The sequence below is a fragment of the Mirounga angustirostris genome, unplaced genomic scaffold (genome assembly GCF_029215605.1).
Source record: "Mirounga angustirostris isolate CCGP_5_RB_7025 unplaced genomic scaffold, mMirAng1.0.hap1 SCAF_9, whole genome shotgun sequence".
Taxonomy (NCBI): domain Eukaryota; kingdom Metazoa; phylum Chordata; class Mammalia; order Carnivora; family Phocidae; genus Mirounga; species Mirounga angustirostris.
This window is the reverse complement of record NW_026991717.1, coordinates 79,699,423-79,715,667: the sequence shown is the minus strand read 5'-3', so window position 1 is coordinate 79,715,667 and position 16,245 is coordinate 79,699,423. Positions and strand designations below refer to the sequence as shown.

General features: G+C 33.7%; 1 protein-coding gene across 11 annotated transcripts in view; it reads right to left on the bottom strand.

The window, feature by feature from the left end:
- Positions 1–16,245, bottom strand: part of SCFD1 (sec1 family domain containing 1) — a 115,439-nt gene that overhangs the window by 41,665 nt on the left and 57,529 nt on the right. For 10 of the 11 annotated variants that reach the window (XM_064570906.1, XM_064570903.1, XM_064570905.1 and 7 more), the window contains 4 exons: positions 11,944–12,040; positions 7,183–7,253; positions 5,065–5,144; positions 996–1,058 (listed from right to left, as the gene is read on the bottom strand). In XM_064570906.1, the coding sequence (XP_064426976.1) occupies positions 996–1,058; positions 5,065–5,144; positions 7,183–7,253; positions 11,944–12,040 (311 nt within the window). The remainder of the gene's footprint in view (positions 1–995; positions 1,059–5,064; positions 5,145–7,182; positions 7,254–11,943; positions 12,041–16,245) is intronic. The other variant, XM_064570910.1, reaches the window with a different exon arrangement.

The following is a 16,245-nucleotide window of genomic DNA, read 5'->3' as shown; positions in this document are numbered from 1 at the left end:
CTATCTTGTCCTTACTCTTCTCTGAAATGAAGAGCTGGACAAGATGGAAAATCCTTTCTTTAATAGAAACAAGAGAACGTAATCTTTGTTGGAATAAAGAGTTCAGAGGCAATTCCCTAGTACCAGGCAACTTTGAGTGCTAACCTACATAGCACTGCACAAAGGTGAGGCTAGCTGGATTCATCTTATCAAGCATTTACAAGGTCCTGCCTTAGGCTGAGTGTTTTTGCTTTTTGCAAATTGTTTCATTAAAACCAGAAGCTCAGGGTGAGGCTAGAATAAAACTGTTTTCCTGTTCTAAAAATTAAGGAATTTGAAATAAGTATGGTATAAAAAAGAGTAGTTAGAATTACCTTGCTCAGCTACTTTGAAAATCATGCACACTATAGGATTCTCTGGAATCAGAAGTCAGACCCACCTCTGGGGACCTCCTCCTTGTCATTTAACAGTATACCTAGGTCTACCTTGAAGCTAAGTCTTGAGTGCCTAGCTCCAAATCTATATACTTATCAACACTGATACAAGAATAGCTTTAACCTTCATATAACTTCTGAAAACAAAAAATAAAATGTTTTAAGAAGGAAGAAGAAGCCAACAGCTCATACCATGTAAAATATATTAACTTATATTTTAAAATGAGAATTTAAACTTAAGGAAGGCAAAAGCATGTTGACATTCATAGCACAATGAAAACATTCTGAATACAAAGTGTCAGTGTGTTTCTGGGTGCCTGGGTGGCTCAGTTGGTTAAGCGTCTGACTCTTGGTTTCAGCTCAGGCTCCCTGCTTATCGGGGAGTCTGCTTGAAGAGTCTCTCCCACTGCCCTTCCCCCACTCGCTCTTTCTCTCTAAAACAAATATATCTTAAAAAGAATTAAAATTAAAAAAAACCCCAAGCCCCCCAAAAACCAGTGTCAATGTGTTTTTAAGGCACATGAGTCTAATTATGGTCTGGAGTACAAGACTTATTCAATCAGAATTATTAAAAATACTTACCCCATTGGTTTAGTGGTAGTGTTACCATAGCTGGCAGGAGCTGAGGCCATCTTGGCAAAAGCCCTATGAAATAAAAAAGTTATATTAAAAAGTTGATTATCAGAGCTCACATTCAGCATCACAGAATTAAAAACTCTATTGACTATAACTTTTACTATGCAGACATTTTCTAAAATAGTAATAATTTTTCAACTAATACAATGTTTCAGTACAATTAGCACTGGAACAAGTATATAAATACTGATTATATGATTTTTAATCATGTAAAATGACACCCAAGTATAGTACAATTAGTACTGAAACACTGAGATTCTTAAAAAAAACACAAATGCATTTCCCAAACTTCAAGATTTTTTTCCTTTTATTATATATGATCCTTAACATGAAACAGACTTGCTGCCTTAAAAGAACAATCATGTACTGATTAAGTCTCTTTTACTGTTCCCCACATTCCATACTCCCTCATCCCCAGACACATATCTTTTTTTTTTTTTTTAAGATTTTATTTATTTATTTGATAGAGACACAGCGAGAGACGGAACACAAGCAGGGGGAGTGGGAGAGGGAGAAGCAGGCTTCCCGCCGAGCAGGGAGCCCGATGCGGGGCTCGATCCCAGGACCCTGGGATCATGACCTGAGCCGAAGGCAGACGCTTAATGACTGAGCCACCCAGGCGCCCCACCAGACACATATCTTTACTCATGCTGTCCTTTGAGGGGGATAAACTGACTGCTTTCTTCTCCAACAGAAATTGTGCATTTCCTTTTAAGACTCGGCTCAAAACCCCTTTCTTCATTAACACTATTCTAATTCTACTACCCAATGATTTTTCCTTTTAAGAGTTACATTCTACAACACACACTTTTATACTTAATTGCATATAATCATTTATTTTCAAATCTTTCTAAATGTCCAGAATCTATTTAACTAAACTACGGAATTCCTGAAGGCTGGGCAAAAAGATGGCACTTAAGATGTGTTTTTAAAAATATTTGTCTTCTGAGAATATGTTCACGGTAGAGAATCCAGAAAACAGAACGCTCCCAAAAGAACCCTACCACTTTGAGGATCACCGTTAGGATTTGTGTGTATTTTCTTCTAATCTTTGGATATATGTATATATAACATATAGACTTTCAAAAACAAAATTGATATCATATTGTAAATGTTCTATAACATTTTAACAGCATACCATAAATATTTTTATGTGACTCATTCTATTACAATAATTCCTAATTATTTCAACTGTTTTTGTAAAAGAAAAAAGTCTACTTACATATGAGAAAATTTCATGAGAGTAAAAAAGGAATGAGAATCACTAAGATGTGAGAGTTGAGATGCTAAAAATACTCTATTTCAATCTGGACAAAAATCACAATCTTGTTCAGAAAGGAGGGTGTGAACCAAATGTTTTCAGAAATAGACTAGAATTTCTGCCTTCAACCAATATTTATTTTTCACTAGATATATAATGGTACATTTTTATGGCTGAACATTATGCAAACACTAAATACCACCACTGAAGAAAATTTAAAAAACCATTATTTAAGAAAATGAACTGGTAATGAAAGTTAATGGAAAAACTAGAATATATATTAAACTGTATCTATAATAATGATTTCCAAGTCTTAAAAAATACATGTAATGTGCATATAAAAAGATATACACTAATATTTAGTTGTAGGCTCTGGATGATGAGATTACAGGTAAAGTTTTACTTTATACCTGAGTTTTCTAAAATTTTCTTTGAAAAAGTGGTATTACTCATAATTAGAAAAAAAAGACTGTTAGAAATTCAATATTTTATAACCATATAAAATGATGCCCAAGACTGGCTTTCTTCTTATAACAAATGTTTGATGAAGGAGTTCCAGACAAATCATAATGTAAAAAAACAATGACAATATGCCACACAGCCAAATGTGTAAAGGGTATGTATTATAAAAAATTGGAAAAAGTAGTTTTCAGTTTCTCTTTTTAAACAGACATTTGTTGTATGTTTTTCTTATTGCAAGAACACAGTCAAATGAAAGAAATTTGAAAAAGCAGGGGTGTCTGGCTGGCTTAGTCAGTACAGCATGTGACTCTTGATCTTGGGGTCATGAGTTCGAGCCCCACATTGGGGGCAGAGATTACTTAAAAAAAAAAGAGGGGTGTCTGGCTGACACTCCAGTCAGTGGAGTGTGTGATTCTTGATCCCTGGGTTATAAGTTTGAGCCCCATGTTTGGTGTAGAGATTACTTAAAAATAATATCTTAAGGGGTGCCTGGGTGGCTCAGTCGTTAGGCGTCTGCCTTCGGCTCAAGTCATGATCCCAGGGTCCTGGGATGGAGCCCTGCATCAGGCTCCCTGCTCGGCGGGAAACCTGCTTCTCCCTCTCCCACTCCCCCAGCTTGTGTTCCCTCTCTCGCTACCAAAAAAAAAAAAAAAAAAAAAAAGATTAAAAAAACCCATAAAAAAACAAATCTGAAAAAGCAAACAAAAGTATAGATAATAAAAAGCACTCAAACTCAAAAACTCAGAGATAACTCCTGATAACAACTTGGCACATTTCTTAATACAGTTGAGCTTGGAAAGCATATTCAGTCTTGTAGTATTAATTATTTTAAGAAATATTGTATGGTAATGTTTGTTGTAGAAAATTTGGAAAATAAAGATAAGCACACAAAATAAAAAAATTCTACTACTTGGAATTACCCACTATTAACATTTTAATGTATGTCATTTCAGCTATGTAATGATATGTATATGTTCATACATACATACACACAGAGATGGATGGATAAATGTATAGATAATAGAGATCATACTGTAAAAACTGTCATCTAAGTTTAGCTCAAATACCATCTACTCAGAGACTTTTCCTGATCTTCTCAACAAATTTAACTCTCACCCCCAAGTTAAGATCTTATCACTTGCACTCATATGTGGAATTTAAGAAACAAAACTGATGAACATAGAGGAAGGGAAGGAAAAATAGAATAAGAACAGAGAGGGTGGCAAACCATAAGAGGCTCTTAACTACAGAGAAAAACTGAGGGTTGCTGGAGGGGAGATGAGTAGGAGGATGGGGTAACTGGGTGATGGGCATTAAGGAAGGCACTTGATGTAATGAGCACTGGGTGTTATATGCAACTGATGAATCACTAAATTCTACCCCAGAAACTTAATAATACACTAAAAGTTAACTAACTTGAATTTAAATAAAATCTTAAAAAAAAAAAAATCTTATCACTTGGTGTTATGTTCTTTATATCACTTAGTATGGTTTAACATTATTCTGTTCATTTTTTGCTTATTGGTTGATTTATTGTTCCCTCCATGTAAATTCAGTGAGCATAGGGGCCTTCCACATGTTTGCTATTGTATTTACAATGTCTAGGAGAACCCCTAGGCATAGAGAAGAGGAATCAATGAAATCAATAGTGTTATAAACTATTTTTTCACTTTATCATATAACATATACATTTTCCAGTGTTATTAAATAAGTCTTCTATAACATGATTTTTAATTTTCAAGTGTATTCTATCTTATGGAAATGCCCACTATAGGACATTTAGGTTGGTTGCTTCTAAGATTTTACAACACCAATTACTTCTTTGGGATAAATTCTTATGAGCAGAAGTGTGCGGTCAGAGATTTTTCTTATTTTTATACCATCTAGCAAAAATTGTGACAATCTGTATTTTTAATAGCAGAATTTAAATGCACCAGTTAAGCTGCCTATATCCTTGGCACAGCACTTTACTAAATCTTTGCCCTGTGCTAATCTGCATTTCTCTACTAGTGAAATTAAAATTTTCTTTTAATGTTTTTGAGACATTTGACCCAAACTTTTCAGTCTTTGATGTTCTTATCTAATCAATGAAGAAAATATAAACTTGTCTAGGAAAGAAAGTTATCACCATTTTATGTAATTTTAAGTTGTGGACAGGGAGGGCCAGATAGGGAAATATTTATGCCACTGGAAAAAAAAAAGGTATTGTTAAATTTTCTTGGTAACACTCCCATTTTCTTGGGAACTCTACTTCCATTGTACTCTCTTATGTAAGAAGAAAACAAAACTTACTTCCACTGTTTGATATATTGTAAGGGATTAAGGTTGCATCCTGCATCAATTAAAGCTTTTTTGTATTGCTCCAAATCAGCCTGAAATAAGCAAAGAATGGTATCATAAAAATTTTTACTTTTGTGAAAGAGAAGACCATTTTGTTTGTTATTATTAGATTAATCAAAAAGTTAGACCAAAGGCATGAGTTTAAGTTCTAGGCACCCAAGTAGAGTGGAGTCATATTTTAAGTGAGTCTGTAAGTGAGCACCTGAGACAAAAATCACATCTAATGAAAATTACCTTTGACAGGCTCCCAAATCACCTATCTAGTATTTGGTCATCCCTCATTGAGTCCAACAGAGCCAGTTTTTTCTCCATTTTTGAAATAGACTGCCTTTCCTTGGGATAAGCACTAAATGAAACATTTGACTTGACCAAGAATATTTTTAAAACCAGAAACACAAGGGGACATTGTGACATGACACTGACTGAGGGGAAATGCAGATTCAGGTTTTCCCCTCTCATATGCACTCTTGTGGTCCAAATTCATTAACTGAGTATCAGGTGTCTTACACTTTTTAAACTGTTGTTTTCTCTTTCTTGCTATTTTTGTTTCTTGATGAGTAAGTGTAGTTGAATTCCTGTACTTTATAAGAGCCTATCATCGTAGTGACTCCATCATAAAAATTTTACAAGACAAATTTAAAGCTCAACTAGAGATTTTACTACTTTGCATTTTTGGGGCTATCAGGCTGACATCAGTAGTCATAATTTGCTTTAAGCCTCTTAATGATCACTTAAACTTATGAAAAGACACGGTCCTTACCAAAAATAAATAAAAATAAAATAATGTGGTCAAATTAAGGGGATATGGAATTAAGTTTTAAAATCATAAATTCTTAAGAAAATATTATAAATAGGCTATAATCCTTTATATATATATATATATGCCTCTAAGAATCCCCAAAGATACAGGTATGACATATTTCTGAAAAGAAAACCACATTTTCTTACTGAATTAAAACAAAAGCTATATGCCCAAAATAAAGTAGAATTGGCCTAAAGCAAATATTGGGTTTAGTTTACTGTTTTAACATGCCAGAGATTTTTGACCAAAAAAAGTGTTAAGATCTAACAGGCTTTTAAAAATAAATGCTACCAGAGAAGGAAAGAAGTTTACAACAATTAATATCATTCTAGATGTCATCTCTAAAATTCTTATGCTTGTTGCTCATCCAGTAAAATTTCACTGAGTTAACATTAGAGAGAGTTAGCAGATCTCTAACCTGGCAACAACACTGATACCAAAATCACCATTTGCCTTCAAAATCAATTACCTATATATACTTAAAATTTTTTTTTCTTCAAAAGCAAATGATGGCCTATGACAGAAAGAGAAAACAAAATTACCCACAATCCACTCTTCCACTGAGAAAAAAAAAATCTAGAAAGGAAAATTTGTCATTTTCCAATCATTCTGAAATTTATTGATATAAAAGTTATTTGATTGCAATACAAAAAATGTCAACTTTATTTTTATATGAGTCATATGACAGATACAAATCCGAAGTTTAATCTCATTAAATTAAATTATAATATTTACATAACTTTTTGGAACTCTGGGTATTTTCCTACAACTGACTCCTTATATTCTATAACAAACATTAGCTTTTAATAACCTTAAAATATTACCAAATTTAAAAAAATATATTACCAAATTTTTACTTTGGGTTAAAGATAAATTCATTGGAAAACATTAGTGGCTATAACGCAAAGAAACAGAGTTTTTAAGATTATCACATAATGAGAAATAAGACCAATGTTTCAAAAAGCATAGCAAACTTGGTTAACTTAGTTTACAATAGCTATTTTCCAGAAATAAGAATTTTGGCCATTTGAATCCAATTCATATTCCAACAATTTAAAAGTGGTCAGACATTTCATGAGTAGATAGTTCTCTTAGTGACAATAAATATTGCTATAAAACTCAGCAGTAAATAGAACCAGCCTTAACAAATTGTTTTTCTTTTAAAGAAAGGAATAAGGTAGTTATTTGGCCACAGTGATCTGGTCTTCTGTTTTTGAAACAAACAAATATTTCTCCTTTTGCCCAATAACTGAACAAAGAGGACATACCTCAGAGGGTGCTTGCTGTGCACTTATATAATAAATAAGAAACAGCCTCATTTTATCTTCTGGAGTTCCTGCTACATAGGGGAATATAAATAAAAAAACTTTCATAATTGTGGTTAAATATTATAGTCAACACAAGTATATAAAAATTTAAGGCACAGATACGTGACAAGATAAAATATGGTTCTTGATTTAACTGACAAGATTATAGGCCCTATAGCTATAACCATGTATAATACAGATATGGAAAAATGATTAAATGCTGTGGGATTAAAGGAATGGAATATAGAAGTACCTCCATTCTATCTTTCAAAATGTCCGTAAGAGATTTACCTTTTAGATATAAACTCAGAAAGAAAGGTATAGGTAGGGTAATCATAAAATTCTAAAACAGGATACTTCTGGGATGGAAAGGGGATGCCAGTAATAATTATGTAAGGACAACAGATATAAAAATGAGACTGGGAAAAATAGCTGTATAGTCACTCTAGGTGTTGGGTTACAAAACTTTGGTACTTCTCAAAAGTGGGGTCACTATATATATGACTCTTTCTGAAGAGTATTGTATCACTTATAAGATTTGGGAAAAGAATACATTTATATTAAAATAAACACTGTTGTATAATACAAAATATATTTGCCTGAAATTGTTTAAGACAAAACATAAGATTTCAAAGAAATTTCTTGCTCGCAGTGCGTTTGATCTGCTACTCCTATTACCCAGAGTCCAAAACTGTACAAAGAAACTCACTTATTCTCCCCTCTGCTACTGGGTGTACTCTGGTGCAAAGTGATAAAGCACTGGTCAGAGATAACTCAGTTTCACCACCAACAAATAACAATATGCACTCTCACTTCAAAGTGTGTCCTAATCCTCAAGAACTGGAAACTGTTATACTTTATTATAGAATAAAAACTAGGAAAAATTTTTCAAAATATGACTAATGAACCATTGATTTTTTATATGGTTCAAAATCCAGATAACCATTTCAAATTATCCTTACTCCCTAAAAGTGTTAATAAAGATCAATGATGGGTTTTTCCAAAGTTTTAATATTTACAAATAAATATTGTATCTTGGACATTTTGAAAATTAGATTATGAAATTCAGGGTCTTGTTTAAGTCCTAGGAGAAAGCTGCTATTTTTGTTTGGCAGGTAATTAGCCTGGTTGGGTTCAGGCCAAAGTTTCTACAGCTTTCTCTGGGTTGTGGTTCCATCATTGATTTATATTTTCAAAACCTTCTGCAGTGCTACTGGGATCTGTCCAACTATCTAGTGGCCTCTATGGGAACTGGGAAACTGTCTAGCCCTTCAACTCTCAGTCTTTGGAATAATACTGTTTAGGATCTGATTCACGTATGTGCAGTTCAGGGGTGAGCCCAGGAATTCATAAACAACTTTATGAGGTTGCTTTCCTGAGCAACTTCCTCTCTGCAATCTCCCTGGTAGTTTCCAATTCCCTTGGCTTTCCCGTTTTGGTGCTCCATCCCAAAAGCTTTGGCTTTAGTTACCTGTTCCATTGTGCATTTCCTGCAATTATGACTAAGCAGTTAGAAGACAAAGAGAAAAAGAGCAACGAGGCTTGCTGCAGGCTCTTGGGACCACTACTCCTAAAATAGGAGAGAAAGGCTCCCCACCTTCAGAATTTTAGGGGCCTTGTAGATCCTTGCTATTATTTTTAACATCCTCAGCATCTAGCATAGCCTTTCTAATAGGAGGCACTTATCCTGCTTAAAGAAGAGAGAGTTCCCACTCTCTTCTTCAAGAAGAAACATATTTTATAGTTGCTATAGTGTTAATAAAAGGCCTCAAAATTTCTGCTAAGGGTTTTAAGAATACTATGATAAGAGTTGGAGAGTATCCTGATGCTTATAATGATATTAATCACAGAGAAATCAAATGGAAATTATAAAAATGTATCCTTTACAACTGCAAGCACTCTAGAACGTACAATTAGCAGCCTGGATCCTCTTGTCATACCTAAGTTTCCACTGGAACTGCTCTCAATTTTAAAGTCAGTTTTCTTACTGAGTAATCTGATATATCTTAGAGAAAATTTTAAGCAGAATTCAGAAAGCTTTTTATCTCCTTGAACAATTTGAGAGTAAGTTGTTGACCCGCTGTCCCATCATTCCCAAATGTCAGACATTCTCCAATATAATAAGCTCAATATAATAACTATCAAAATCAGGAAATCAGCATTGATACATTACTAACATCTAATCCTCAGATTAATTTCAAGTTTCACCACTAGTCTCTGTAACATCCTTTATGACAAAAGGATCAATTTCAGAATCACGTGGTATATACGGCTGTCACACAACACACAGTTACCTTCTTCTGTATGAAACAGTCCTCAGTCTTTCCTTGACTTGCATGGCCTTGATGTTTAGATTACAGGCTGGTTTTTTGTTTTTGTTTTGGTAGACTATCTCACAATTAAATTTTGTTTGATATTTCCTCATGATCAGATTGCAGTTACATGCCTTTGGCAGGAATATCACAAGAGAAATACTGTATTCTTTGTATTGCATCCTACTGGGTGGGGCATTATTTCAATATGTCTCATTACTTATGTTCACTGTGATTACCTAGCAAGGGATCTATCATATTTCTCCACTATAAAGTTAGTTTTTCTCTTTGTAATTAGAAGTATTTTGTAGGGAGGTAATTTGAAACTAAATAATCTTGTAAAACTTCCATTTATTCATTTACTATATCTCTATGGCCTGATGGCTTCCTATTTCATTCAGTGAGTTATAATGTTATCATTATTTATTTTGATGCTCATGATGTCATGATCTGGCCACGAGGGGCCTCTTCAAGCTGACTCTGGGTTTCTTCGACATGTCCCATCACTTTCTGAGTACTTGCTTTCTGACACAACAAAATGTTCTAGGCTCATTTTGTACTTTCTCTTCCTACCTCAGCCCTGGAATCAACTACTTCTCCAATGAGTCCTAGTAGAAAATGGTATTTATAAGCTAAAACAATACTACTGGAGTATTGTTGTCCCAGCCCTGCTTAGTTGGCTGGACTAGGGAATACATATACAGATACACACGTATCTGTATTTATTTCTCTGACAAATACATAGTGAAAACCCAGGTCTACAATGATGCCTCCAATTCCAATCCAACATTACAGGGCTCATTATAGTTTTCTCCCTTTCCATATTTATACCTTCCTCCTCTGACAATAGGAAACCTAGCTCCCTTTGTATTATCTGACATATACACTTATTTAACCAGTCTGTGGTACGTAACAAATACCCTATCTCTGCAGCCATCGCCTTGCCTGCATGGATGCCTTCTCACTCCATTTGGGCTCTGATTTCCTACAATGGATTTGCTCACATGCCTGGCCACACTTCTCACCGCACTTGGACTGATGCTGGGTTGCTCCTGCGTATAGTCACCTTCCTCAATCTGTTCGGGCTTTTATATACCATGCTTTCACATGTGGATACTCTGCTCAAATTCACTGGGACTTTGACACTTTATGGCAGGTCACCAACCTTCCCTTTACCCTACATGTGATTGCCCTTCTCAACCTGCTCAGGTTCCAACATCTTGTTCTGGGCTAAAGTGGCACCAGACTTCCACTTTGCATGAATGCCTACCTTGCTCTGCCATTCTTAATGTCTTAACAAATAAACTGAGAAAGTAAGGGGAAAGAAAACAGGAAGGTTCTGATTGTTTTTCTATTAACACATTTATTTGCTTCAACTTTACTCAAAACTTATTGTAAATAATCAGGAACATCTCTGAAGTGATGGGCTTATCTTTGCATTTTTTTCATTACAAAGCATAAATACGTAAATACTTTCAGGAGTTCGAGCCCCACACTGGGGGTAGAGATCAAAAGTGTAAATACCTTCAAAATGCTAGGTTCTCACTACAAATCTAGCTTCTTAACAGTGTGAGTAATATTTATAGCTTCTTAGAAGTTTTTAGGAGTAGAATCTCTAATTACAAACAATTTGGAATTTATTATTTTTCAACTTAAACTCGTACCAAACTTTAACTCAAAAACCATCATCATTCAGCTAAATAACTTGTATGCAAAATATAAACTGAACAGCTTATATACTCTTTTTTCATTTTGGAAAAGCACTGAGATTTGAATTGAAAGCTACTCTGTAATGATCAAATCTCTAAAGTTTAGATAATTTTAGAGGCTAAAACCTATGCAGATCCCATGATCATTATAACTGAAAGCAATAATTATAATACATTTTCTTAAGTACAAAGAATCGTATCTTGTTTTAAGAAAATCTAACATACAAATTCTTAGTTAAATGTAAATATAAAGGGATTGATTAAGGAGTTTCTTTAAAAGCAAATTCCCTAAATATTTAAAACAGAATTCAGTTTTAGATGTATCTTTTTAGGAAACTCTTCAGGGTTAAACCAAAGTAATTAGAAAGTGTATCACTTAGAGACACCTGCTTTGAATTGTCAAATCTTCCTAAAATCAGCAGAAATTGAACTTCAGATATATCACTTTAAATAAATGAATATAACGAGTTCTTAAATACCATGAGAGAAAAGTTCAATGAAATAAAATGCAAATCATTTTTTCCACTTTAGGAACTGCTTTGCTACAAACTTCTCAACAGAAAATAGCTCACTTAGTTATCTCATTATTAGCATGGGTTGTCAGGAAAAAAAAATAATTCTATTCAGATTTTACTTAAATTGAAAATGCTGGATTCATCAGCTATGAGTCTTAACAGTAACCTCAAATTTATGGTACATACCATCAGGGTCTGATATTATATCTAGAAGAGATTTATCCAGAGTAGTTTTGCTCATTATTTTTTCTTCATATTCAAAATATACATCTAGTTTTCTTGCCTGTTTCAAAATAAATATTAGATTAGGCTACATCAAGTAATAAAAACACACTAAGGGCCTCCCAGCTTCCAAGTTTCTATTTTCTATGATCAATTTTTAAAAACATTCATTTCCTAATAGAATTTATTTTCAAGTTTCTTACTTTTGATCATACACTTAATGTAAAAAACAATAACTATTTTATCATATCTGACTTTATATATATATATATATATTAGCAAAGATAAAAATCACACCAATCTCAATTACTATTAATTAGTAACTAGCATATAAATCATATTGTATGCCAGGCAAATTAATGTCAGGTGGTCATGTTACGTTTACTTTTTTAGTGCGCAAATCCACACATTTTCACCTTAACTGGACAGAAAATTACCCTAAATATTTTCCATGTTTTTTAAATAAAACTAATTTTCCTCATTAATTTTCCTACTTAATACTTTGAAGTTTTAGGTAATGGAAAAGTAGTCAAACTTAACTTTTCTATATACCTCTTCTAATTTAAAATTTATTAAAATTATCCAAAAGAAGTTAAAATGTTAGGATCCTCCAAAGTAAATAAAAATCATCTTTATCAAGTATCTACTAAATTATGTTTCAATAATACAAAAGAGAAAAGAATATGATTTCTATTGAAAGTGTTAAAATCTAAATGGGAGTAGAAATCATTCATGAAATAAATCAGAATACTCATAGAGATACCAATGAAGAATCAAAACAAACAGAACATAAATATATTAAGCTAAAATGATAGCATGAAATAAACAGTTAACCAACTGTAGAGAAGGAAGTAATATATTTTGACTTAAGTTTTGAAAGTGATTTGGGGACATGAACAGAGTTCATTTCAGTGAAAGGGATCAAACCATGGCATAATCAGAGAGCAGAAGTCTGAATGGTAGACTAAGGAGTGATTTCATATATAAGGTAAGAGAAAATCAGTCAGAGTCCTTCAATCCCACTTCCCCCACAGTGGCACACAAGGCCAGAATTTTAAATAGATGAAATACTCAGTTTAAAAATCAGAACAACATAAGAAGGGATACTTTGAGACCTGTCCTCACCCATCTTCTCTTCCACCCCTAAGCCTATGGATATTTACTTCAATTATTTCTTCTATAGTTGTCCAGTTCCTTTATGCAAAATGTAAGAAAATAGGGTCTATATCCTAATATTCTTCAGCTTTCTGACACAAAGGGAATATACTATACTCTTCTGTTCTTTGCTTTAACTCAACAACATATTCTACATCAATACAGAGAATTCCCTTGTCAATCAACTCCTGATAGGAGTATAATAAACTCTGTAAGAGTTTTCCTTCTTATAAACCTTTTGGCCCTTCACAGTCTTCAGATAGGAACTATTTTAGCTATTGTATTAAAGCTACTTTCAGTACCAAAACAGATTAAGAGGTGAAGTCCTAGGAATGGAAAAATATAATATTAAAAATGGACAAAAGAAATGGAAAAGAGATCCTAGGAAAGAGACCATGATAGTGTCTGTGGGAATGGAAAGAGACAGGTATATAATAATTAACATGTGAATAATAATTAACATGTGAATGGATATGGGAAGCAAAGCAGTGAAAAAAAGTCAAAGATAACTCCAGGGAAACTAGGATGATGGCAGTAGGAACTATGTTAATGTGAACTCAATATCAGACTGGGAAAGGCTAATTATCTGTAGAGTGAAGTCAGGGAAGAAGAGGGGAGAAGGTGATAAAATAAGGTATTAAGCTGACTCTCAGGCTCTAGTCAACCTTTTCTGTTTCACAACTATTCACTGTATTTAGTTTCCTCTAGTCACATCAAATACCTCACTTTTCATTAAATATCATGTATGCTTTTAGTCCTCTAAGTATAGGCTTGGGTTATTCTCTTAGCTTCCTAAGAATATATTCCTCCTCTATTACCTGTGCAGTGAATTCTATTCATTCTTTAAGGACGAGCTTCTCTGCAACTCTCTTCAATCTCTGTTCCTTCCCCTGATTGCCCTTCCCTCAGTCTCCTTCTTGGCTGGAAGAATTTATTACTCTCTTAAATGTGTACCATCAGCATTTTACATACCTCTTTATAGTATGATCACACTTTATTACCTTCCTTTGTTTACATGCCACCCTTCTAAAAATTGTTAAATTAATTGTTTCACCCTAGGAGTCTAACATAGCACGTGGCTCATAACAAGTACTTGACAAAGTATTTGTTGAATTTCTCAACTAAGAGCAGGACATACACAGATCAAGTAGTCATCTTTAGAAGTCATGAAAGTAGATAAATGAACTTCTAGAAGTGAAAAATGTAAAGAACTGTCTTTGGTGACTTAATATATAAAATTAAGTATGCTAAATGCCATAATGGACTCTAATGTCTGTACGTACAAATCAGTGAAGAAACATGGTTCATTAGATTTGTTTTCCTTTCTTCTTGATATATCAATTTACTTATGTTTAAAGTTCTAATAAGCAATGGAAATAGAATCCAAAATAAGTTAGTCTGATTGATAATGGGTAGGGAGTTTCTTTTGGAGGTGATGGAAATGTTCTGAAAGTACATTTTGGCTGTGGTTGCACAACTCTGTGAATAAACTAAAAACCAATGAATCGTACCCTTTAAATAGGTGAACTGTATGGTATGTGAATTAGACCTCAATAAAGCAGTTAAAGAGAAGTAACTTGGCATTTTAATACACTGATTCCCATGGAGGAGGGAAAGGAGTGAAGTCAAGATTTTCTAACCTGCATGAGAACTAGGGTATGTCCAGTTCTATCTGTGCAAGGCACTTTACTTGCAGCTATGGCTTTCAAATGTTTTTAAACAGAGAACCTCAGGACCCTCTCTCTCAAACCAAATCTTCTGCAGAACCCCATAAAATAGATACAAATGACCCATCAAATGTCCCTACAGTGACCTAGAGTACCAGAGAAGAATGTTTAAAAACTACTAATTTAGATAATCTCATTTAATTCTCCAAGTAACACTATGAACTAGGAATTATTAGTCCCATTTTAAAGATGAAGAAACAGACACACAGAAACATATATTTATTCAAGGTTACCAGAGTAGAAGTAGTAGAGAGTTGAGATTCAAATCCAGGTCAGACTCCAATGTACACCACAGATAAAGAGTAGGGAAAATTATATTTTCCTCAAGTACAATTTATTGCTTCTTTTGTATATGCTTTATGAAAGAAAGTATATTTGTCAATTAGTACATATTTGGTTTTTTGGGGGGTAATACACATAATTTATGTATATGTGGTAAAAGGTTATTTTGGCCAATATATATATTATCTAGAGATCCTTTCTCAGTTTCTTGAAGTAAAGGAAAATACTAAGAGAAACAATTTCTGTAATCCCAAAGATTAATTATTCTTATACATATGAGTTCAAAGGAGAATACAATTTGGATAACAACAGTTACATGGAAAACAGACAAATTAAAAATATAAAACAAAATAACAAGGTCAAGATAATAAACAGATTTTTAGTAACTTCAATAAATATCAAGAATAAATAGTAAGAAGGGAATACCATAGAAAACCAAAGGACTATGCATGGAATACAAATTACATCTAGTGAATATGAATTTTGAAAGCCATAAACTTCTCAAAAATCCCTTTAAAAGGGCTAAGTGAAGAATCTGATTTTTAAAAAATTCTAGTGTTTTTCTCCCAATTTCAGAGTTACCAGTGGAAAATCAGCCTGATGTTTTTCACTTTTCAGTACACTACCTCAACATTTATATTAAATTAACATAACACACATACACACACAACTTTTTTGACTGGCGACAGCCTATTTTGAAATGGAACAAAAGAAGAGGGCACTTCTAAAAACTAGCTTGCAGGGGCACCTTGGTGGCTCAGTCGGTTAAAAACTAGCTTGCCCCTTCACTCACAGTAATGGAGAACTCTTAAGAGTCATCTGGGATGTACAAGTAGTATTCATATTTTGTCTTTTGAAAATCCATTACCAAGGGACATTTGTCAGATGAACGGTACAGGGCATGAAACGAATTCCTTTTTCCCTGTGAGGGACTTTTCCTTCTCTTAACCATTCGCTCCATTCTAGCTACAAACACCACCATTCTGGTGTTCCCTGCTCCCTGCTCCCTGCTCCCTCCTCAAATGAGGAATTCTCATTCCTCACCTCAGTCTATGACTGTTGATGACAGTCTAGAGTGGTATTTCTTGGCCTTCCCTCTTTT